At 34.0% G+C, this 23,596-nt stretch overlaps 4 protein-coding genes across 8 annotated transcripts; 2 read left to right on the top strand and 2 right to left on the bottom strand.

Moving 5' to 3' along the window:
- The first annotated feature begins 4,179 nt into the window (after positions 1 to 4,179).
- Positions 4,180 to 8,438, top strand: LOC100783293 (26S proteasome regulatory subunit 4 homolog A). The gene is made up of 6 exons (XM_003537112.5): positions 4,180 to 4,781; positions 5,498 to 5,743; positions 5,882 to 6,051; positions 6,183 to 6,399; positions 6,952 to 7,092; positions 8,195 to 8,438. Exons 1-6 carry the CDS (start codon positions 4,308 to 4,310, stop codon positions 8,276 to 8,278), a joined length of 1,332 nt encoding a protein of 443 aa, XP_003537160.1. The 5' UTR covers positions 4,180 to 4,307; the 3' UTR covers positions 8,279 to 8,438.
- Positions 8,439 to 9,332: 894 nt separating this feature from the next.
- Positions 9,333 to 10,142, bottom strand: LOC100792656 (uncharacterized). The gene has a single exon (XM_006589757.2). It carries the CDS (start codon positions 10,140 to 10,142, stop codon positions 9,333 to 9,335), a length of 810 nt encoding a protein of 269 aa, XP_006589820.2.
- Positions 10,143 to 12,119: 1,977 nt separating this feature from the next.
- On the top strand, positions 12,120 to 14,601 carry LOC100527614 (zinc finger HIT domain-containing protein). The gene is made up of 8 exons (NM_001251805.2): positions 12,120 to 12,258; positions 12,390 to 12,482; positions 12,615 to 12,646; positions 12,982 to 13,023; positions 13,593 to 13,679; positions 13,793 to 13,881; positions 14,068 to 14,118; positions 14,261 to 14,601. Exons 2-8 carry the CDS (start codon positions 12,409 to 12,411, stop codon positions 14,282 to 14,284), a joined length of 399 nt encoding a protein of 132 aa, NP_001238734.1. The 5' UTR covers positions 12,120 to 12,258; positions 12,390 to 12,408; the 3' UTR covers positions 14,285 to 14,601.
- A 3,072-nt stretch (positions 14,602 to 17,673) lies between these two features.
- On the bottom strand, positions 17,674 to 23,281 carry LOC100792121 (transcription factor PIF1). 5 transcript variants are annotated; one of them, XM_041006319.1, is made up of 11 exons: positions 22,969 to 23,281; positions 22,760 to 22,852; positions 21,961 to 22,666; positions 20,471 to 20,569; positions 20,312 to 20,377; positions 20,125 to 20,190; positions 19,255 to 19,656; positions 18,584 to 18,656; positions 18,190 to 18,342; positions 17,956 to 18,043; positions 17,674 to 17,849 (listed from the first exon to the last, which is right to left on the bottom strand). In XM_041006319.1, the coding sequence occupies exons 2-9, from the start codon at positions 22,810 to 22,812 to the stop codon at positions 18,332 to 18,334; spliced, it is 1,476 nt and encodes a 491-aa protein (XP_040862253.1). In that variant the 5' UTR covers positions 22,813 to 22,852; positions 22,969 to 23,281; the 3' UTR covers positions 17,674 to 17,849; positions 17,956 to 18,043; positions 18,190 to 18,331. The 5 variants fall into 5 exon arrangements, with proteins under 5 accessions (XP_040862253.1, XP_040862251.1, XP_006588716.1 ...); XM_041006317.1 differs by having other exon boundaries at positions 18,237 to 18,342; XM_006588653.4 differs by having other exon boundaries at positions 17,674 to 18,043.
- Positions 23,282 to 23,596: the final 315 nt, after the last annotated feature.

Raw genomic sequence — 23,596 nt, 5'->3', positions numbered from 1 at the left:
GCTGTTAAAATAGTAAATACAGATATTCAAGTTAAAATTTGAATTATAGTACTAATAAGTGTTATTAGAACACTGATTCATAGAGTGACTCTTTTTTATAGAAAAGTATTACCAACTAACTCCTTCCACCCTAATTTCTAAATGCAACTTCATTATGTTACCAAATAAAAAACCTCACTAAGGCAATCCTGATGCAGTTACATGTATAAGACTTCAACTCGAATCATTTGATTATGCTAGAATAACCCCACACCAGTTGATCTACACGCGCTTAATGGTTGATTCTTTTGTAACCTCCTTAGCAATGATCCTTAAAATTTCATAAACTTCAGTCAACTATCATGTTCCTAGCTAGCAGCTGCTCAATAGTTAATATGAGGCTATATAAGTATGGTCACTGTTAATACGTTAGGTAAAAGGATTGAGTGAAGAATTTGTGGCCCATGTCACCTATCCGAGGATGGCAATAGGCTACATGTTACCCTTGCCAAATATATCACCACTTGTAACTGGCAAAGATGCCAGTGGTATTCCATTTGAATGAAACAATTGAATAGGAACCAGAGGGACCGGTCAACTAAATAGTAAATAACCCATTAACCACTATTACTTACTCTCTGTTCCATATTTAGCCACTGTTAAATTTGTCTCGCTAATTCTACTCTGAACCTAGTCAAGGAATCTCAAGACCTTCAGAAAGACACTAGATCATACATATACTGAATAGCAAAATATGCATATGTTATGAAATGTTAGCTTAAAGCGTTCAGCTAGCTACATGTGCACACCTGATTGAAAGGAGATATTAACATAAAAAAAAGCTACATGCGCATACATATTGACACTAAATATTGTCTTTAATTTTGATGAGAAACGACGTGGGTTCGGGAATGTATATAGAGCACACTGTAGAGTTCATACGTTGATACGTATATATACACTTCAAAATGATTGTTTTATTACAATTGAAGGCCTTTTTATGGCTTCTGGTACAATGGCTTAACCAAGAGTGTGAGAAAATAAATAAATTTATTTCAAGCTTTTCAAGATTATTCATACAAAACCTGCAAGCACGTACCCTGCTATTTTTAAGGTATATATGTATGTATCTATGCACTGATCTTATTACAATATGAACAATTTAAATAAAAAAAAAACTTCTGTTTTCTCTTTCCTCTTTCTTTTTCTGTATAACTATCCCACTGTAAGTAACAGATACAAAAAAAGTTAAGCACTGTTTTAAATGATAGAACCATTATTACCATTTCTGTATTTCAAGTTGGTAAGCAAACTCACCTGTTTCATTATATCATTTATGTGGCCCCATGAATGCTACTAACGCATGACACTTCTTCTCTGTATCTTCAATGCTCATTGAATCGACCTAACTTTGTCAAATTGTTATTTAAGATGACAATATCTCATCCAAAGATACATTGATCATAATATTGAGTGTAAAAAAGGGCACCAACGTTGGCGCAAACCCTGATGCTTTCCCAAGAGCACGACATATTGCCCAAGCCAAATCAAATCATGGTCCAACGTGGAATAAGAAATCAAGCATTTAGCACATTATAGAAAGCAATCATTCTCCAAAGCGTTTTGATTTATCATTTAACTAGTAGTTTTTGAACCACCCTTCAACAGCCTTATTTTGTACGTACATCCCCACAACATGTTGTCAATATAGAAATATATAACATCTTTCTTAAGAAAGAAATATATATTTTTCTTCAAAAGAAAGAAAGAAATATATAACATGACTCATCAACATAATTCATTTTCCTAAATTAGTAAGTTTTCTGTGCATAATATGTTAAAAGAAATATAATAATTTATTATGAGAGAATATTTATTATAAATTATGAATGTTTTATTTAATTAGATACAAAATTAAGAAATAGATTGCAAAACTAAATTTTTGAATAAAAATATTAGTCATAGGTCCACTAATTTAACTTGATATGTCAAATTTTAAATTAGGTAAAATTATAATAATATTATCTAGCTTCTTTAAAGAAATATACCAACCAGAAATAGATCAATTGACGCATGTCAAACGTGATTTTCTCCGGTAAAAATAGTAATATATTTTCTTGGCCTGCACCATTTTTTTTGTTCTTGACCAGTACTTTTGTCTTTTTGTCATTTGTTGAGATTTTGAACTTGTCACTTGACACGGACAGTTCATTCAGGCCCATAAGGCCGTAATACGTAAGGACCCTTGCTCATGGGGCATGTTATTCTCACCTCCATTTTTCTCTGTTCCCACACTCCTTTATTTTTAATTAGAATTTCTATTTTATTTCTTTCCCTCGCGAGTCACGTCCCTTTCTTTTCCTATTCACTTCTTCTTTCTTCTCTCACTCCTTACTTGGGACGTCCCTTATCTCTGTCAGTCTAAAGCTTGTGGTGGTTTGGGGTTGAGAAATTCTAGGCATTTCAATACTGCCTTCATGATGAAGATAGGAGTGGTCATTATGTTCTATAAGAAATGCTTATGAGTTCAGTTACGAGAGCTAAATACAAATGTGGTAATGTTCTAATTCCGGTGATTGAGTTCAACGTCATGGTTCTAATTTGTGGAAAGGCATTTGTGATGGCTGACAAAATGTTGCTAATTAGAGGAACTTAACTATCGATGACCAGTGTATGAAATGCAATGATGTTGTTGAGTGTGAGATGCTAACGAAAGTGTGAAATGCAATGAACTTAATAATAATAATAAAATTAAATGACTTATATTTAACTTTTAAATATTAAAATCACATGTTTACGGTAGAAATACTAACGAAAGTGAATGTGATGCTCTTTTTTCAACACAGATTCTTGATTGACTTAAATTTAGATTTAATTACTTCAGCTTATATAGTTTTCAAATTTATTCCATTTACTTTCTATAGTTAATAAGTAATTTTTTTAGTCTTAAAGTTTAATAAGTGAATTTTTTAGTTTCTAAAGTTTATATTTTAATTCTCAAAAAGATTTTTAACTGAGTTAAAAAATTTTAACGACAGAGATCTTTTAGAAATTAAAATATAAATTTCGGAATTAAAAAAATCACTTAGTTACCGTTTTAGTTTTTTTTTTTTAATTTGTTGTGTATTCTTTTAGTTCTTAAAATTTAAAACTGTTTTTTTTCCTTGATTTCAAAAATTGATACTTTGTGCTAGTTTTTAGCTGATATAAATTATTTTTTTGTTAGCTGCTTGAATTTGTATTTTAAATCTGTCACAAAGTATTTAAAAATTACCACAAAGTGTTAAAAATTAATATAAAGTGTTAATTTATCATGTTAAAGACTAAAAAAAACAATTTGTCAAAATTTAGGAATTAAAAAAAATATTTTTAAATTTCAGGAATTAAAATAATATTTTTAAATTCCAGGAACTAAAAAAAAACAACTCCTAAATTCAGGGACTAAAATAATAATTAAGCTTTAATGAGTTTATCTCCTAATTTAAATATGAGATCCACTGAAATGAAATTGATGATTATAAATCACAAAGAAACAGAATATTAAATATTAATAAGGATAATCTTAATTGTGTGAATTACTTTCTCCGTTTTTAATTATAAGATTTTTTTCTAGAAATTTGTTTGTCTTCTTTTATAAGATATTTTTTTAATTTTAGATACATTAATTATTTTTTTTTCTATATACTCTTAATTATTCTCTCTTCAAATATTAATAAAAAATAATTAAATATATAAAGAAAAGAATAAAGAAATTTTTAAAAATTATATAAATAATTGACATATTGATTAATTAAATTAACTATTTTTATAAGGATGTAAATTAATTAAAAGAATTTCAAAGGAGCAACAATTTGATTGTTGAAGACTATTAAACCCTACTACCTCCATTCTTATTAATAAGAAATAAATACCAATCTCGTTAAAACCAATAAAAATAACTAGTTTGATTAATTTTAATTAATAATATCATACATTTAAATTTTATTCTAAAAATATCCATTGAATCAAATGATTTAAGTAGTGGTTATATTTAATGACATTACTTATTTTTTAAAAAATATTTTTTTACTAATAAATATGACTTATCTAGTAATATTTCCAATAAATAAGAATATAAAAAATTAACAATTAATACGTTTAAAAATTATCATATAATTTTTATATTTAAGAGAAAAAAAAGTTCTAATTTGTTTCTTATATACCGGAAGTGAGTAGTAGAAGTCTTTTAGTTACATCATAAAAATACCATCCCTCTTTCTTCCTAACACGGAACACTGGTTTCGAACCCTTGTTGTGGTTAGGTCTTCACATTTCGAATTTGGGAATTCATGGGTCAGGGAACTCCGGGCGGCATGAACCGGCAGGGCGACCGGAAGCCGGACGGCGGCGACAAGAAGGAGAAGAAGTTCGAGCCGGCGGCGCCGCCAGCACGCGTGGGGCGGAAACAGCGGAAGCAGAAGGGCCCGGAGGCGGCGGCGCGGCTGCCGACGGTGACTCCGGTGACGAAGTGCAAGCTGCGGCTGCTGAAGCTGGAGCGGATCAAGGACTACCTACTGATGGAGGAAGAGTTCGTGGCGAATCAGGAGCGACTCAAGCCGCAGGAGGAGAAGGCCGAGGAAGACAGATCCAAGGTCGACGATCTCCGAGGCTCTCCCATGAGCGTCGGAAATCTCGAAGAGCTCATCGACGAAAATCACGCTATTGTTTCCTCCTCCGTCGGGCCTGAGTATTACGTCGGAATCTTGTCTTTCGTCGATAAGGATCAGTTGGAGCCTGGTTGTGCTATTTTGATGCATAATAAGGTTTTGCTCACTCGCTTTACGCTTTTATTGGTGGTGGTTATTGAAATGAAATACGTCAAATTATGAAATTATTGGAAATACCTCATTGCCTAGGGTTTGACTTAGAGATCGATAATAATAATTACTAGTTCGACAGTGTGCGTGAAGCTTACATAATCTTCTGATATAAAATGATTTATAGTATGAAGTTTTATATGTAGGCTAGGTTTTGTTGCGTTTATTGGTATTGTGGGAAATTGCGGTCACAATTGTGGTTGTGGAGATCCCCGCAACTTTGACGTTGTGGCCAAAATTAATGGATTGTAAACCTATTGAAGGGGGTCATAGAATATGTATCTTTAGGTTGTTTGAAGTTTTTGTGCGTGTTGGTGATTGCGGCTGCTGACAGCGTGTTAGAGTAGATATTATATGTTCTTGTTGTTTATTGTAGTTTGGGAATGGAGTCATGATAAATTGTCTAATAATCTACACAATGCATAAGCGAAGAAGCATTATAATCCTTCTTGAAGAAGGAAGGAACTTAATGTGTGATTTGGGACCATCTGAACCTGAGAAGAGAGTGGGAAAAGTTGTGGTTGAAATGTTCTTTAGAACCGTAACGTGACATCGAAGTTGACATAATTGTTGTTTTCTTAATTGAATTGGTCATATATTGGTGTGGTTCACGTGGTTAGATGCTGGCCATATAATGTTTATGTATGGTTTTTTTTTATCAGGTTCTTTCTGTTGTTGGGCTTCTTCAAGATGAAGTTGATCCAATGGTCTCTGTTATGAAGGTCGAGAAAGCTCCTCTGGAATCTTATGCTGACATTGGTGGTTTAGATGCCCAAATACAGGAAATTAAAGAAGCAGTTGAGCTACCCCTGACACATCCTGAACTATATGAAGACATTGGTATCAAGCCTCCTAAGGGGGTCATTTTATATGGAGAACCTGGTACTGGGAAGACCTTGCTTGCGAAGGTTTGCATTTATCTTTGCTTCTTCTAGAGCTGTTTTAATAGAGTTTCAGCATCTCCTTTTTACTACCTTTATCTTTAGGCAGTGTTTTGATTTAAGGAGTGTTCCAGCATCTTAAGACAATGCCTTTTGTGTATTCAGGCCGTGGCAAACTCAACATCAGCAACATTCTTGCGCGTTGTTGGTAGTGAATTGATACAAAAGTACTTGGGAGATGGCCCAAAACTTGTGAGAGAACTTTTCAGAGTTGCCGATGATCTTTCTCCTTCTATTGTATTCATTGATGAAATCGATGCAGTTGGTACAAAAAGGTAATTTTAACCCCCAACTTTAGCTGTCATGAAGGTACCGGGGATGGAAGAGTGATGCCTTGTATCACTCTATGAGCTCTTGGGATTCTTTTCCTACATTCATGAGCTTACCAGTAAATATGTATTTACAGGTATGATGCTCACTCAGGTGGAGAACGTGAGATTCAAAGGACCATGTTAGAGTTGCTGAACCAGTTAGATGGTTTTGATTCTAGAGGAGATGTAAAAGTGATTCTGGCAACCAACAGAATTGAAAGTCTTGATCCAGCTTTGCTACGGCCTGGTCGAATTGACAGGAAGATAGAATTTCCTCTTCCTGATATCAAAACAAGGAGACGCATCTTTCAGGTAGGCATGACTAATTTTGTGAAAGCAATACACCTACCATGTGTTTGGGAAATCTTGATGGCCTGGTCCATTTGTGTTCTTTCTTTATTTTTGTTTTTTTAAAGTTTTTTTAACATGCTTAAAAATTTATAATAACTGTGCAATTTTTTGAAAAGGAAAAGAATTTAAAGAAATGCTGTTCTTTTCCTTTCTTCATGAGCTTATATTATATTATGAGAAACAATCACTTTTCTTTTTTAAACAAAAAACTCAGTAGTTGCAAAAAAAGTTATCATTTCTTCAAAATAAGCTAATCCAAACACATTCTGAAAATATGATAGAAAAAAAAGCTATATTGCTGAATTACTTTTTTTAAGCTTAAACAAATGGCCAATTATGGGAAATAGTCTCTTTTTCTAAGATGTGCTCTTGGGAAGCTGCTTAAAAAACAATTATTTTCCCAAAATAAACGAACCCAACATAAGATGTTGTTTCTGCTGATTCTATGTGATATCTTAACATGCATACTTTGTTCAATCATATGCTTATACATTCTCATACTTTGGAATTAAGATACACACATCGAGGATGACATTAGCTGATGATGTCAACTTGGAAGAATTTGTTATGACTAAAGATGAATTCTCTGGAGCTGATATAAAGGCAATATGTACTGAAGCCGGTTTACTTGCTCTACGAGAACGCCGAATGAAGGTAAGAAATCTCTCTTGTTTATATGATATAATAATAGTACTCCATTGTTGTACGGAAGTTGCTAGTTTTTTACAACTCATATTGATAAAGCCAAAATATATTAAGCCAAGTAAAACTATAGCATAGGTGGATTTCTCCAAAGGTTAAACGTTCTAAAGTTTGAAACACACACCATTGAAGGATGAGTGGCAGAGAAAAAGTGGAGGGGGGTTGCAATGCTATAAATCTTTTGAAGGAAATGTTTGCAAGTGTTTTAAACAATAATTTGTTATATTAACAAATGTATGAAATGTGCATGACATCCTAGATGCCATGGTATGAAAAGAAAGCAAAACTAGAAGTAAGAAAGCAAAAAAGAGAGAAGAGAACATGTAACCATCCCAACTTTGTATTTTTTGCAAATATAGACTCCTTGAACTTTCTTTTTGTTCTAATTTGTCCTCAAACTTTTACTATTGTTATAGTAGACCCTTCTTTTAACTTGGGGTTAAGTTACTAACGATAAACAAAATTAAACCTTTTTAGTTTTATTTATCAGGGAAAAGAATATACATTCACCCTAAAATTTATGCTGCGCAAATAGACATCTTGAGCTTTTGCAGTTCATCCCTCAATTAGTTCTTAAACTCCTGCTAATGGTGAATGGAAGGGTCTATTATAAATTAAACAAGGAACTAAAAAATAGCTAAGAATTATTGGAGTTCCTTGCATACTTTTCAACAAGGAATTATATTGTGGAAGTATTCCTTGTTGCCTCTTCAAAGCATGGAACCTGCTTTTCTATATGAAATATCATACTTTGTCACTGAAGATTTTCCCAACTGGTAGATTAATCAGTGTCAACGAAAAGATGCTGGGTTTGATTCCAGTGGGTGGTCATTCATTGTTAAGTCATAAGTATTATTGTTAGGGCATGAGCATACACTTGGACTGGGGTCAAATTTGTACTTTGAAGTAAATCCTATCTTTACCTATCAAAGTTATCTATTGTTTGTCTACATTTGTTTAATGTGTATCTTTGGTTTGTATTGTATATAATATAATTTGAAGTTTTTTTTCTCCCCAATTTATGATATCTTCTTACTATTACTTTTTTGTTCAGGTGACTCATGCCGACTTTAAGAAGGCCAAGGATAAAGTGATGTTTAAGAAGAAAGAAGGGGTGCCTGAAGGGCTGTATATGTGAAATACTATCCTCTATCATCCTCGCTCCTCCTGTCTTTTTTTCAATGTTCTAGTTATGCGAACAAATGATAATTCATTTGTATTATGCGAACAAATGTCAGTTTTATTTTGGAGGCTTTGAATCTCAACAACGATTTTAATTCAATATAGTTTTCTTTCAATTCCATTGATTTTGGAAATTGTTCCATATTCTATTATAAAGCAGCTCATTACCCTTGGCCTTTATTCGTGTAAAAAGATATGCATGCTTATTGCTTTAGAGAAACTACTTACTGCAGTCGAATTTGTAGCACAATTGATGATGAGAACAGGGTGTTTAAACTCTTGGAGGGACAATCTGAACATAATTTTCAGAAACTTGTAGCTTTTGAGAGTTCAGTTTGATTTGCATTTTAGTTATACAACAGAGTCGAGATGGATTATTCTTGACTTTAGTGTATAGGGTACGACCTTGGGGGCTGCTTAAGAAAAACTGCAGGGCATGTTAATAGTATTGCAATTTAGATAATTCCTATATTCTTTTACCTAACTCCACCAGCGGCTTATTGATGATTATATGATAGTCACGGCAGCAAATTAAACTCCATCATAATAGCTACCACCATTAACGTCTACTCAATATTCACGTGGCATTGCTAGTTGTTTCTCGTTGAATAAGCTCCTGCTTCACTGTGATGATGGTGTGCTTGTGAGTTAGACTCGTCTTTTTCAAATTTGATAGGGTGTTTTTGGTTTGGACACCTAAACTAAGGTTCACCCCTCGTGAAAAATTAAGCATGGTTCTTTGACAAATCATTTTTTCGGTTGAGTTAAGCGTGACTTTTCCGTCGATCATAGTGGTTGAACAATAAACATGCTTAATTACATACAAACTGCTCACTACAGTTGAATTATTTTAACACAAATAGTGGATCAAAAGATACGGACTTATTTAAATCCATGATATACAACATAGCTAGTTTAGTGTTTTTTAGCTTCAATGTTATAATTATATCCAATCACAATTATTCTATCTATTAGTTGTTGTAACAATCCTATTTCTCTAATTGTAATTCTCATTCACTGGACCAACTCTCGGAGGAATGACTTTGAGCTAGCAGCAGCTTCTGCTTCTTCCACTTCTTGACCAACTTCTTTACGCACAAGAACAAGTTAACCACATGAACCAAAACAGTCACTAGAAGCAAGATCACCCAAACTATAGACAAAGGAATTCCCATCCTATTAACTTTATCAACAATGTGATCAGGGGTGACCAAGCTCTGTGCCCAAAAGTATGTGAGTCCCATGAATGTGAGTGCTGAGGTCATAGCCATGATCAAGATCCACATCATGAGCTTGTTCTCGAGGCGAAACCCGCTTATGAGAAGCAGCACCACACTGAGAGAGGAGAAGAAAGAAGTGGTGTTGAAGGTCATGAACTTCAGAAACCCATGTGGCCAATCATATGCTAAAACTGCAGTGCCTGCTTTACAAATATTGCCATAAGTAGTGCAGTTGAACCCACCAGTTATTGTGTCTTCTTGCCAAACCCCACCTGGTGAACTTATTGCTGACAGAAAAGTCATGGTGGCAATTACAGTGGCTACCACCATCAATGTTCCTCTTTTCTCTTCTATCCAATTACTTTGGTATTGTAAGTACTTTAACCATAATGTTTCCCATATTTTGCTTCTCTTGGATTGTGATGGTTGAGTAGCTATGCTTGGTGGTGATGATGACCCTTGTTGTGAAGTGCCAGTTTGAATTCCAGCTTCAGTTAACATGTGTTCAATTTTTAGGCTTATGAAATCTCTTGGACAGCGCTCCAACGCCTCCAAAGCTGTTAAACCTGCCTTGTTTAAAGCACTAACTGCTGTTCTCATTTCAGGTAGCATGAGTAGGTATTTTATGGTCTGCAAAAGTATAGAAAAAGGAATCACTATTGTTTCCCACAGCCCTAACACTATTCAAACAATTAGTGTGTTTGGAATAACTTCACGTGGTGGAGAAAAAAACAATTAATTTTTCGTAGTGAAGATAAAGCAACAGATAGTTGCTTCTTCCAAACACACTAAAGAAACATTGCAGTTAGAGCATCACCAATGGTACAAGGTAGAAATGTAGAATGACTTAACTCACTTTTTGTAAGCCTAAAAATGCCACATAGGATTTAAGAATTTTAACGAATTTTCTCTCAAATGGTGCAATCCTTAAGAACTAAAACTGAATCCCATAATTGTCTCACAATTAAGAACGGTTAATAACCAATTGTCTCACAAAACTGCATAAGAACTAGCTCTTGAGTTTAAGAATCCCATAAGCAACTTCCACTAGAGATACTCTTATAGTCTCAAATCATGTTTCACTTGAAGTACTAATAGCCAGAAGTCTACAATCTTCGAAAGTTAGTAAACACTAGTGAGACACTTAAAAGATTTTATTTGAAGTTATGAAAGTAGTTTAAACTCTCATGAGTAAACTCATATATCATATGATAAGAATTTATTTAATAGTTGTTTAATTAAACTATTTATCTAAACACGTCTTGAATACTAAATAGTACCTTAATATGTTTGAGCCTCACTGCTAAATGCAGAACTGTGTTACCCTCTTCGTCTATGGCAAGCAGGAGCTGTTGGTTCCAAATGATCATACGTAACACATAAGTGCAAAACAGAACCATCATCAATAATTTTCTGTTGTATTGAGTCTGGTCTGGCTCTGGTCAACTCCTTAATAACTCCTATGAGTCCTCTCATCACAGCCAAGTGGAGAGGAAGCATGTCATCTTTGTCCAAAGCCAAGCAAACATCTGAGTTTGTATGCAAAAGAGCTTTCACAACCTCAGTGTTCCCTTCAGCACAAGCCAGATGAAGAGGGAAACGTCCTTCAGAGTCAACTTCACTTTCTAAACTTGGTTTTCTTTTAAGAAGAACCTCACAGAATTCCAAATGGCCAAGCAAAGATACTATGTGTAATGGGGTTTCACTGAAGGGTGAGAGTGAAATTATGTTCAGAATAAGAGGGTTCCTTTGGATCAGGGTGTTTAAGGTACTCACACAGCCATTTAATGATGCTTCATGGAGTGTTGTTATTCCTAACAGTGTTAACTTGTGCTTTAACGGTGTTAACTTATGTTGAACGAGACAAATTTGTAATAGGTGACACTGGTTTATGGACTTTCGAAGGGAGTATCTTTTAGACTTGCATGTTAAATTGTAATAAGTGAGGGCATTATTTGTTTTAGGGAGCAAATGTTTTGGTTATAGGTTTTTTTTTTTTGCAAAATGGTTAAGTATCAAAATGGCACCATAAGATTTATATATAAACCAAAGTGATACCATAAATACCACCATTACAAAGAATACATAATACTACCAACCTGACGCACCATTGTATTAAATGGTTATAAAAAATTATGCATCTCCCCAATTTATGCATCTTCAAGACATTTTCTCATTATGTATAATTGTGGTTATCACTGTAAACAACAACTTTTTTCCACTTTCACATTTCTTTCATCTTGAGTGTGAAGAATTGAACTATGAATCTCGAACTAAAGCTCCTACGTGCATATATAGCTTTTGAAAAATAGAGTTTAATGTGTTTGAAAAAGACATGTTAATAACTTCTTTTAAAAAAATCAATTTCCCACATCATTTTAATTACTTTTAAAAAAGAAAAAAAAACACTATTTGTCATATTGAACACAAGTTAACATTGTTAGGAAAGATTACCTGAATAAAGACTAAAAATAAGTTTTTATTTTATTAATTTAGAGATTAAATAAGAGAATACCAAAGTTTAGTGACTAAAAACATATATTTTCAGAAATATATTTTGCTGAGATAGGGTTAAAACAAAGGAGTTGCTAAACCCAAGCTGTGGGTTCTACAGTTTCTTTTAGTTGGAAGCGCTTCCGTCTTTGAATTGCGCAGAGCAACGAAGCTCCTCCCAAACCAACGACTTTGGCCGACGGCGCTGCCCCCTGAATTTCCTGTAATTAATTTTTACTGATGATTGATAACATAAGTTCTTTGTTTTCTTTTTTCCATTTAAATACTCGATTCTGTTCTGTACGTTTCAGTCTTATAATATAAAAGATTAAAGCATAAGTGCTTCTGTTTCAGAGACCCTTTTGACTTCAGGATGGGTCCTCGACAGTGCCAAGTCTGCAACGAAGCTCAGTCCAAATACAAGTGTCCTTCATGTTACTTACCTTAGTAAGCAATAAATATCCCAAACCTTACTGTCTCTCTTTTTCCTTTATATTTATTGTTATTGTTGTTGTTGTTGTTGTTGTTGTTGTTATTTTTATTTTTTGAAAATTGTTGTGTTGTTCCTTCTGCTTGCAGTTGTTCTCTGGTCTGTTTCAAGAAACACAAAGGTATGATGCTTGTCCGCGCCATTTAATTCATGTGCTCCTCATGTTTTTCGTTTGCTTGTCTTGTGTTCGAAGTAATGCGGTTAAAGGTTTCCAAGTGAAAGGAATGGAAAATATTTTTATTTTATCTTCTTGTGCTACTTGAGCACTAAATGCTTGCTTGCATGGTTCTTTCTTTACTATTGACTTTTAGCAATAAAAATTGGAGGTATTTCATTTTAGCTTGTTCATGGGGCAATTGATATTTTCACCATGGAGCCATGATGCTATGATGATCTGCCTTTATTGGAATTTCCTTCCTGATTCTTGAATTGATCAAACATACTTCAATGTTGCAGAATTGCCATGCGTCAAGCCACAACCTTCAGAGGCCAAAACAAGTAAGAGTTTTGTTCACCTCCATAACTACTTTGATGAGGTAGTCTACATATTGTTTGATTTTCCTCGTCACCCCTTCCCATGCCAGATATTGGATTTTGTTGTTTTATATTGATAGGCTCATGCCATTTCATTACATCATTTAAGATGAGGGTTCTCTTTTCCTTTATCTCCTTATCTGCCTCATCGATTGTATATGCTGAACTGAAGGGCATCCTTATATGTGAAACACGGGGTTTAGGGGAAGGTTGAAACCATCATAAGGGTCCATGCTAGGCAGCCTTAACTTGTATTAGCAAGAGGCTGATTCCTTGATAACCTTACCTTTTATCTGCAGAAGTTTTATTCCAAAATTTCAGTTTTAAATTAGTCTGAAACTTAACTGGCATGTACTCACCATGTACATATATGCAGTTTTACACATCTTGTACTTTTATGCCATACTAAAGCAATCAACAATGTGCAAGTATGAAATAAACTTATGGTTTTTGGCAACTAGAGGCCATGTAATAATTAATTGCTCTTAAGCAATTTGGGGATCTAATTTTAATGTTTTTCTATTGTTCATCAGCTGCTGTTTCAGAATCAATTGCAGAAAAGCCATTAGTTGTTGATGAATCAAGTGAGGTGCTGGAAAAATTCCAACTGGAGGCCATAGGTATTTTTTGTATGTATATAAGAATGCCCTACATACAGGATCACAGTGCAGAAATTCCAGTGGTGGAACCATGATATTGGCTAATTTTTAGAATGGTTGTATTTTTGATGCAGCCTCTTCCAGTGAGATTCGTGATGCTTTGAATGATAAAGCCCTTCAAGAACTAATTTGCCGTATTGATTGCTCCTCAAATGCAGAGAATGTAACTTTTTTTTTTCTCCCTCAGTCACTATCTTTTCTAAATTTTGTCATCTCACTTGTATGTGTTGGTTTTTTAGCTGCTTGCCTAGCAATCGTGCACTGTTATTTATTTATTATTACTAGTTTTAATACTCACCGAGCAAATGTTATAGAGAAATTTCATTAAAAATTTGTGTTTCAATGTTAGGAGCTTGATAAAGCTATGGCAGAGGAGGCATTTCGCTTGCTCACTGACAAGGTAATGCTATATATTGCTTCTGATGTGCATTCTTCCCCACTGCATGTGAAACCTTTATAGGGTTGAATCACATTGGATAAATTCGACTTGTTGTCAAGTACCTTAAGCCTCCTTGCCTTTTCTTTGTTCTATTGGTTTCCAGATTTTATCAACCATCAACCCATGACTGCAAGCAATGGTTACTGAAAGAAAGAATTTGTTGAATATGAAAGGAACAGCAGATAAGCCTCCAAAATTTGCAGGTTTTGGTTAATATTTCTTTTACATTTGTACAGCTTTGCCCTGTGATTCAGCTTTTGATGTATGATAAATTTTGTATCTTGAGGCATTGTATTGGTAAAACTCAAATCTGTCAAGTGTTGCCTTTGGGCCATGGCTCTCTTGAATTGTCGCGTTACATTTTCGTGAACCAACTTGATTATTCCAATTATTGGACACAGAAAAAGATAAAGTTATCCTAAATGCAATAGTTAATTTTGGTAATTTTAAATTATAAGGCTCTAGTTAATTTCGGTAATCAACAGTGGAATGATTGGACTAAGTATATGAAATTATAATGAACTTAACATTTGATTTATGCAATCCATTTGTTGCATGAAGTAATATATATTTAAATTCGGAAACATTTACTGGAAGAAAATCGTGCGTTCAATCATAAACTACACATTGTAGTTTTCACATGGTGTGCAACACTATTCTAAATAGTAAATGTACACTTAATTTCGTTTTACTTTAACGGTTCATTTGGTAAGTGAGAAATGATGGGGAAATAGAGAGATGGGAAATGGTCTGTATTTGATTGTGTGGAAATAGGAGAGAAAAAAAATAAAAAGGTGAGGATATATTTTTTTTTTCTTTTTTTTGCAAAAATAAATGGAAATGAACCATAAATGCACTCTTTACAATAATAATCAGGTTGCAATTTTTTCATACGTATCTGCATTCTTTTTCATACATACCTGCATTTGTTTCATGCTGCCAAGAACGAAACGAATCAAGAAGAAATTGTAAAAAGGGAAAGTGAGACAGTCAAAGATTGAGAAAAAGAGAAAAAAGAAAGGAAAGCTAGAGAGATAAGATTAACCTCTCTCACCTATCGCCATTGAGATCAAGTCTGCACAATATACCCACCTCACACTTGTTGTCACATGACACCACCATCTTCTACAGTGGTTAGTACAACACTCCCTGCATGATCCTCTTCACGTTGTCCTTCTGCATGGTCAGTGACATTGCGTCCTTTGCGAGCTTCACTGCCCTAAAGTTCCTGGGATCAACAATGCACCTTCTCGCTCTCTTTGAATCCCTAATTTAAAAAATCTTGGGCAATGCGCTATAAAAATCATCATGTTAATTTAAAAGCCCAGTGAAAAATTCCAAGAAGAAAGCCCATATGGATAACAACACAGCGAATTCCATTGAACGCAGAGACTAGCTAAAAACATCTAACACTTCTTCCCACTTCTTTTGTCTAATTCAAAGATCTGCATGCATGAGTTGATTAATTTAATTTAATTTCGGTGAGAACGAATGATTAATGATTAATTAAAGAGAGCCTTCTTAGAGTTAGATGAAACGATAGAGGACAAATCGGAGTGGATTAAACGATCCCACGCTATGTCGTATTCTGCGGCAGAACCAAAAGCCTTTGAAACGAGGGAAAGCCTATACGTAGGGTTTAGGGTGAATATATATAGAAGGTAAAAGATGAAGTAATTTAAATTTAAAAGAGATAATATGAATCAGCAAAAGATTCTTAGTTTAGAATCAATTGTCTTTGTTCAAAAATGGCAAAAAAGTAAAACAATCAATCGTGGAACATGATAATTATTGATTCTAAATTTTGAACAATCAATTATTGAAAAAAAATGGATTATCTTGCAATTTTTTCTTCTTCTATTTTTTTTTTCTTATTTCTTCCCTATCAATAATAATAATAAATTTAAGAATAAAAAACAGGTTTATAATCCACATGGTGAAGCAATCTTTCTTCTCAAGTTTCGGATGACACATGTCATTTGGTATTTCTTAACTATACCGAACCAAATTCAAATTTCTAAAAATTATCAATCAAAATTAATGTAATTGATATATATATATATATATATATATATATATATATATATATATATATATATATATATGATAATTGCTCATGATTTAGGTGAAACTTAAATTAGAGAATGACTATACGAGTATATATTTGGGGACTCCTTAAGAGCTGAATTAATGGATATAAGATATGGCTTGGAACTTTGACGGGATCTCGGTGTGTAGAAAATATGATGTATGAGTCTGATCTTTATTTTTAATTTAAATTAATATTGTTTTTTTTTTAACAAATATTCACATATACCCGTGAATCTACTTACAAAAATTTATAATATTCATTGATACTTAATAAATATTCGTACAAACACAAAACAGGCATGAATACTATAAAAAATATTCTATAGATATTAATAAACTAACTTTAAATACACCTCAAAATGTTTTTTCATCTAGCAGGGTGATGATGATAGATTACTGCTCAAACTTATCTTGTCTTATTGTCATCCTTAATAATAATTTAGTTCGCATAATATCAAATCATATTTATAAAAATCATTAATATTTTATTTTATATAATATATAAGTTATCATATGAAGTATATATATATATATATAATATTAATATGAAAATAAACATCACCATTCTTTTAAAAAACAAACGTTATACTTAATTTCTATATATTATTAAAATTTATTGTCTTTTTATTATAATAAGTATTAAAATAAAAAATTTAAAAATTTACATATTAATGAAAATATATTTCCTTAAATGAAAGATTAATATTATATTATCAATTAGAATAATAATATATTTATACTAATTTATCGTGTATTGCATGAGTCTGGTACTAATTTTTCTTAAACTATACGCTCCTGCATCTACTTTATTTTATACTCATTTACATTCCCTTTATTTCTTTCTTTCTTCCACCTTATTTCTCACGTATTTATCTTTCTTAACAAACACACCTAATTGACTCAAGTAAAGATGTAAGAAAAATATTCACAAAACCCTGGTACTTTAAATGATTGTTGAATGGTTATCCATTGTATATGCCTCAAGAAAAATGTTCACTATAACTTATTTTCTTTTCTGTCTCTCTCACAATATCACTTATCACATTTGTCTTTCTTTTTTTAATGTTTCTCTTCCTTCTACTCCATATTCTCCAAATTGAGGTTAACGTTCATTATAATTAATGCTTGGTATACCTCTTAGATATTTTTAAATTTTAATTATTTTTAAAATTTTTGTACCCACTCAAATATAACATTACAACAATTAAACATCTTTATTTTATTATATTTATAATCAAATTCAATTTATAACAGTTTTTATTTTTATTTTATGTTATATATTAGTCACAGCGCATAATATAAATTTTAGAATTTGTTGTGTTCACTATCTAAGCATTCATTATTGTGTTGTATTCTTGTTTGGCTAATATACGTGCTTCGCCGGGAAGAATAGCTAGTGCCAAGAGTCATGTAAATGAAGGACTGTTTCACTTTCACCTTTTGTTTTCTTTATAAATAATCACCACCCATATACCGCTGTAATGTCTAGCAGTAAAAAAATGATAGTACAACGGCAAATAGGGGGCAGAACATGAATCTGAATCCATTCCAAGACTAAACAGAAAGGATCTTCTACGTTTAGACTGTATAAAGAACTGCACCTGCCAACACAAATAATCTCTAAAATAGTATGAACTTTTAAGTGGGGTAAAAAGTGCTGGGCAAAAGAAAGGGGACAGAAATACTGCGAGGGTGAAAATAATTTACATGTTAGTTTGTTTGTTACTGAGAACTGCTAAAAAGTTAGTTCTCGCATATTACAACAGCTTTTGTCTAGATGCCGGAAAAAGCTAACCTGCAAATGTGCACAAGTGATCCATTGTCAATGATTTTTTTTTATTACCATGATACTAATATGAAGTTATCTATTAAGTTATCTTGTCAAAAGTGATGATTAATCTTTATTGCACCATTCCACTCTTAACATGATCTATTTTGTACCTAATAATCAATCAGGATTTGAACCTTTGAGCACTCAAAAGACTTACAATCCCCTGATGTGAGAGTTACTGGTAGTCTACCAGCTATCCAATAGTGAGCCGCACCATTTGAATTTTCAGGGCTAGATTGTAATATCAACCAATCATGTTTTGTCTGAATATCAAGAAAAAAAAATGGATATACCTTAGCCATACATTACTGGCTTATAAGCAAAGATTAAATAGTATTAGCCAAACATATTAAGTACGAAAAAAATTCTCATATACTTCAAATTGCACGCCCACATTGATCTAAAGGCAAGTGCAGCCCAGTTGGATTTGTAAATAGCAAGTATATTTCATAGATACAGTAAAAAGAACAAATTAAAAATTAGTAGACTACAATGACACTTTACCTGACTGATGCTTTTCTGGATTCTCTTGACCTCTACTAGTACTAGGCTTGCTGACATTTGGTTGGTTCATTGTCTGATACCACATATGCAAATGGACTTCATAAATGTTTGCATCTTTAAAAAAAATGACAAATAAAAAGAAAGAGATACACTAACAGTATGTTTGATTCCCTTTCTCACTTTCTTTATTTAAAAAAACTGTTTTCTAAAACAGTTCTAACAATAAATTTCTTATCTCAAATCTGTTAAGTTTTGAAAATTGTTTCCAAGACTAGTATTTAAAAACAAACAACAGACACAGCATGAAGGTGTTTTCTCATCCTCTGGTTTTGCTTTCTTCAAGTTCCTTTGTTCAACTGCTCAGAAGACAATTTTTTTGAAGAAAGAAATATGCTCAAGGGACAAACACTTTCAAATATGATGAGCGCTCAAACAAATCTTGGAGAACATAATACTGTTTTTAAAAATAATAAACAAACAAGGCTGGGGTATCAATCCAAAACTCGAGTTTTTTTTTTGTCTAAAATTGGGGATTCAAAACAGAGTTAGCCTGTTAGTGATGTGCCTTGGAAACCAACAGAGTTTTGCCGGTGCATATCATCTAAAGAAGGGTATTATGATGATGCACCGAAGATGATATGTAATGGTGGACTGGAATACAATAAATTTACCTGCATTAATTGTAACTGTGCCTGTTGGAGACTGAGGTACTGTTGATAAGGATCAGTGAAGTTTGGGATACATGATTGATCTGGATCTAGTGTACCAAGTGAGTTAAGCATATTATTATCTGGGTGATTTGCTCCTTGCATTCTGGATGAATCAGGTGTAGCAACATGGGGCATATGGAAAGGAGGCATAGGAAACCTTGGTCCCAAATGAGCAGTTGCAGTTGCTGCTGGCAAAGTCGAACTAGCTAACATATTGGGAAATGGCATTACTGATCTGTTCATTCCCATTCCCATTTCCATGCCCATACCCATACCCATCCCAATCCCCATTCCCATTGGTGGCATATACTGCTGGATTCCAGGAAATATCATAGGTACCATGCCACATCCCATGGACATCATCTGCATACATAAATTGTATTTTGTTCTTGTTACAAATGATAGTATATTACCATGGAATGTAAATAGTAAATAAACATGATAGCATATGACCAATAGACATAATATGGGTCATAAATTGAGTCACAAACTCACAATTGTGTAGAACAAGCCAACTCTTTAATAAATATTATTAGCTTTCATCTAAATAACATTATGCCAAATACAACCTCTTTGGCTCTGCCACCCTGCTTCTTTCACTAAAAGGATGTGCAGTTTCCTCTAAAGAAAACTTTTCAATAAGAATTAACAGTTTATTGCTTTGTTTTGTCATCCTTATTTTTCTCGCTTTTCTCCTTAAACCTTTTTAAGGCTCAAAGACATTTTATAAATTATGGATGCTGATAAATCAAACCATATTCAAGTAGATTGCTCGATTAATGTACTCAATTGCTTTGTTAGCAAAACAATTTGTTTATATAAAAGGTTTACCTGCACTTGTAATTGCAGTGACTTCAAGTACTCAATTGCTTCATCCAGCATTGAAGCTTTGTCAGACTATCAAATTCAGAAAAGGAATCAATATTAGAAAGAGCTATGAGGAAGGAAGTAAAATCTCAAGCATAATAAATTAAAACAAAAAAGGTACTAAAAAATTTAATAATTCTGTTGTCCTGACCTTGTTGCACCGAGGTATAAGTTCTTGCAAAGCTTTCATCTTCTCATTAATTCTATCTCGACGCCTCTGCAGGGAAATACAATATGAAACTTTCTGAAAATGAGAAAAACAACATAAAATTGATGGACTCATCAAAGTTATGTAAGTACAAACCCTCACCCTCTCTGAGAGATTATGGACTTCTGCAGCATGAGATCTTTTCGTAGATGTAGAACCACGAACTTGCTTTTTAGCTTCCGGAGATTCAAAATCAACATCCTTTTGCAGTGAGACCAATGGAAATAAGAATATAGAAGTAGCATAAAACATAAATGTATACAGACTGCAAAATATAGAAAAGAGACAACAAAAATGCCGTTATCTTATAAACTATTGATCCGCCTCATCTGTTCCAAGTTCCAAGGTCAAGTAGTCTGTTTCCATGGGAAGCCACCAACTTATGATCTTGTGTACAAAGTCCCATTCCCCCTTGTTTTTGGTAAATTTAGAAGTATCACAACTTAAACCCAAGATTTCTACCTATTTCCCTGCCCCATCAAACTTCACAACTAAGTCCAAGTTTTTCTTTTAGTCATTATATATAGGCACTTTACCAAGGAATTTTACTTTAGCAAAATAATAATTATGAGCGTCCTCTTGAGAGATGAACTGACTCTTGCTTAATAAGATCAATTGAAATAATAAAAAAAAATTGTAGTTTTCCAAAAGGCTGTAACATGTAAGTCATGAATGGGGAACTAGTAATCATCTTACCACCATCAATAAAAGGTTCATGTTTAATTATCACCTGATACATACATAAGCATAGTTAATAACAGCGTCTATATTACATTTGGAGATAAATTTATATTAACCTATCACAAACTCGAACAAACAATAGATAATAGATAAAGCATGAGCCTATTAAACAGTTTGATGGAGGGAGTTATAGGTTTTCATTTTAGAGTGTGGAAAATGTCTCACATCCTCACTAGATCAATCTTTATAGTAGTAATATAGTATATAGAAATTTTGACCAAACTCACGTTCAGTCCGCATCATGACGGCTTAATTCCTTAGTACTTTGACATTAACTTTCCTAAGTTAAACAAAACTAGTAGTAATTTCTTTTGGGCCAGTTCTCAAAATATCAAACCTATATAGGCTATACAGTAAAATTGCAAACATGTGCACATGAATCACTCCAGTCCATCAAGTCCAATCCACCATGCTCCTTGGTTAGAAGGTCTTGAATCTTCCAATATACACGTGGCATCACCGTATGCAACCGCGTCGCGTTTAAGGGTTTCGATAGAGAAACGACACCATAGACATGTCCACACACCGAAAAAGTTAGATGATTGAGAATTAGATAGATGGTGAATTGAATGCGAAGGAGTGTGCTCACACATCACTCCCCCGGCGTAGGATAGCCAACACTAACGCATATGAAACGTGTGACTGTGAGACATAGGGGGAAACCTAAAATCATGGTTTTAAATTTGGGCGACCCAAAAAACTTTATATTCCTGGAAAATGTGATTGCCATTGTATTGTGCGAATGAATCAAAATATCTTCATATTACGATCATAAGTGCGATCATGGAATGCTATTTAAAATCATGCCAAAAATAAATAATAATAAAAAAGAACTGAGTGGACTCACTTACCTCGCTCTGATACTCCGATTCCTCTTGTTCCCTTCCCTTCCTCTTCCGGTTCACCACTGGTTCTCTCTGAACCGGTTCAGCGCTCCCGCTCGAACCGCCAGGCGATGACGTCACGGTCACGTCGCACGTCGCCGTCTCCCTCCCGCCATCCGACGCGGGGGTTTTACCGGCGGCGGCGCTGACGCTCGCGCGGCCGGTTTCCACGTGCTCCGCCGTGGCTACCGTCGGCTGCGCCGGCGCGGCCGCCTTCGAACTCGACGACGCATTGCCGTGCTTTGCGAAGTGCGTGAAATTGTGTATCCTGCTCAGCGTATGCTCCTGCCGCCTCGGCGGCGGAATCGGAGGCCGAGGAGCCGGATGCTGGAGCTCCGTCGTGCGAACGGAGGACTGCACGGAGGCGCTGCTTTGATTCTGGCTCGCGGTGGCGTTTGGCGGCGGGTAGAGGATGTCGGCGCAGAAATCGTGGTGATCGAAGGGAGGAGGATCTTCATGGATTGGATAGTGCAGCCACGACGCCATTTCGTCTTCTTGCATGAACAAGTGTTGGCTATTGTAGTTTTCCGCTTCGGAGGATCGAATCTCCCTCGCCGGAATGGGGCCGTCGCCGTCCGTCGTCGGCGGTTGTTTTCTGAACGGTCGTTGGTTTTGGTTTTGCATCACGACCTGGCCGTTTTGCCATAACAGTTCCATGATCTCATCGTTTTGCCTGTTTTAATTGTGGTCGCTTTCAGCTACTTAATGCACACACACAAAAAAAGAGGAATAAAATGAAATTGAAAATAATAGAGAAGAGAGTTACGTGGAGGGTTTCTTTGAGACGGGAATTGGGTATTCTTCGTCGTCGTCGTCCATTTGGATTTCGAAATCTAGAACACAGTGATTCGTTTTGCCTCTGTTCATGATTTCAATGACAAGAGTAGTTAAATTTATAAGAAAATTCAATAATTCATGAGGAATATGAAGAGGGATTTGTTAATAGGAACAGAAGAAGCAAAAGGGGATACTTACTACTATTGCAGCAGAGGAGCATAGTAAGTGAAGATGTCTTTCTTTGGAACTTAATTTTTTTGTTGCTGGTGTGGAGAATCAATCTTTGAAATGAATTGGTATGTTATTAGGAAGAAGAATATCTTCTTTTTATTAATTTTACTAGTAATGTTTAGAGTAATAAATGGGTGTGTTGGGTTGGAGGTAGCTGGAGCTGGGGTTCTTGTGTTTGTGTTATGGTTGAAGGATGAAGAAAGATAACGCATCTCTCCGAATAATGGGAAGAAGCTAAAGGACGATAGCCATTTTTGACGGTTTGCATTAGTTTCCCTTTTTTTCCATTAAAAAAGAGTCAAGATCCTTCCAAAGAAATAAATAAATAAACAGTGCATGATTAGTCATTTTAGTTTTAGCATACTTATTCATCTTCACCTTCTTAAGAGTTTGATTCCTTGTAGAATAAAGAAAGTGAAAGGAGAACAAAATTATTGAAATGTATAATGTTCATGATTTTTTTATTATTTTTATAATAAATATTTTTTATTTTAATTACTTAATTAATGTTCTACCTCTTAAAGTATTTGTTAGCAAGATTTATAATATAATTATGATAAAAGTTAATAAGTTTATTGTTAAAATAGAAACACTA

The sequence above is a fragment of the Glycine max genome, chromosome 10 (genome assembly GCF_000004515.6).
Source record: "Glycine max cultivar Williams 82 chromosome 10, Glycine_max_v4.0, whole genome shotgun sequence".
Taxonomy (NCBI): Eukaryota; Viridiplantae; Streptophyta; class Magnoliopsida; order Fabales; family Fabaceae; genus Glycine; species Glycine max.
Note: the sequence above shows the minus strand (reverse complement) of the source record. Positions and strands in the feature narration are given on the sequence as shown.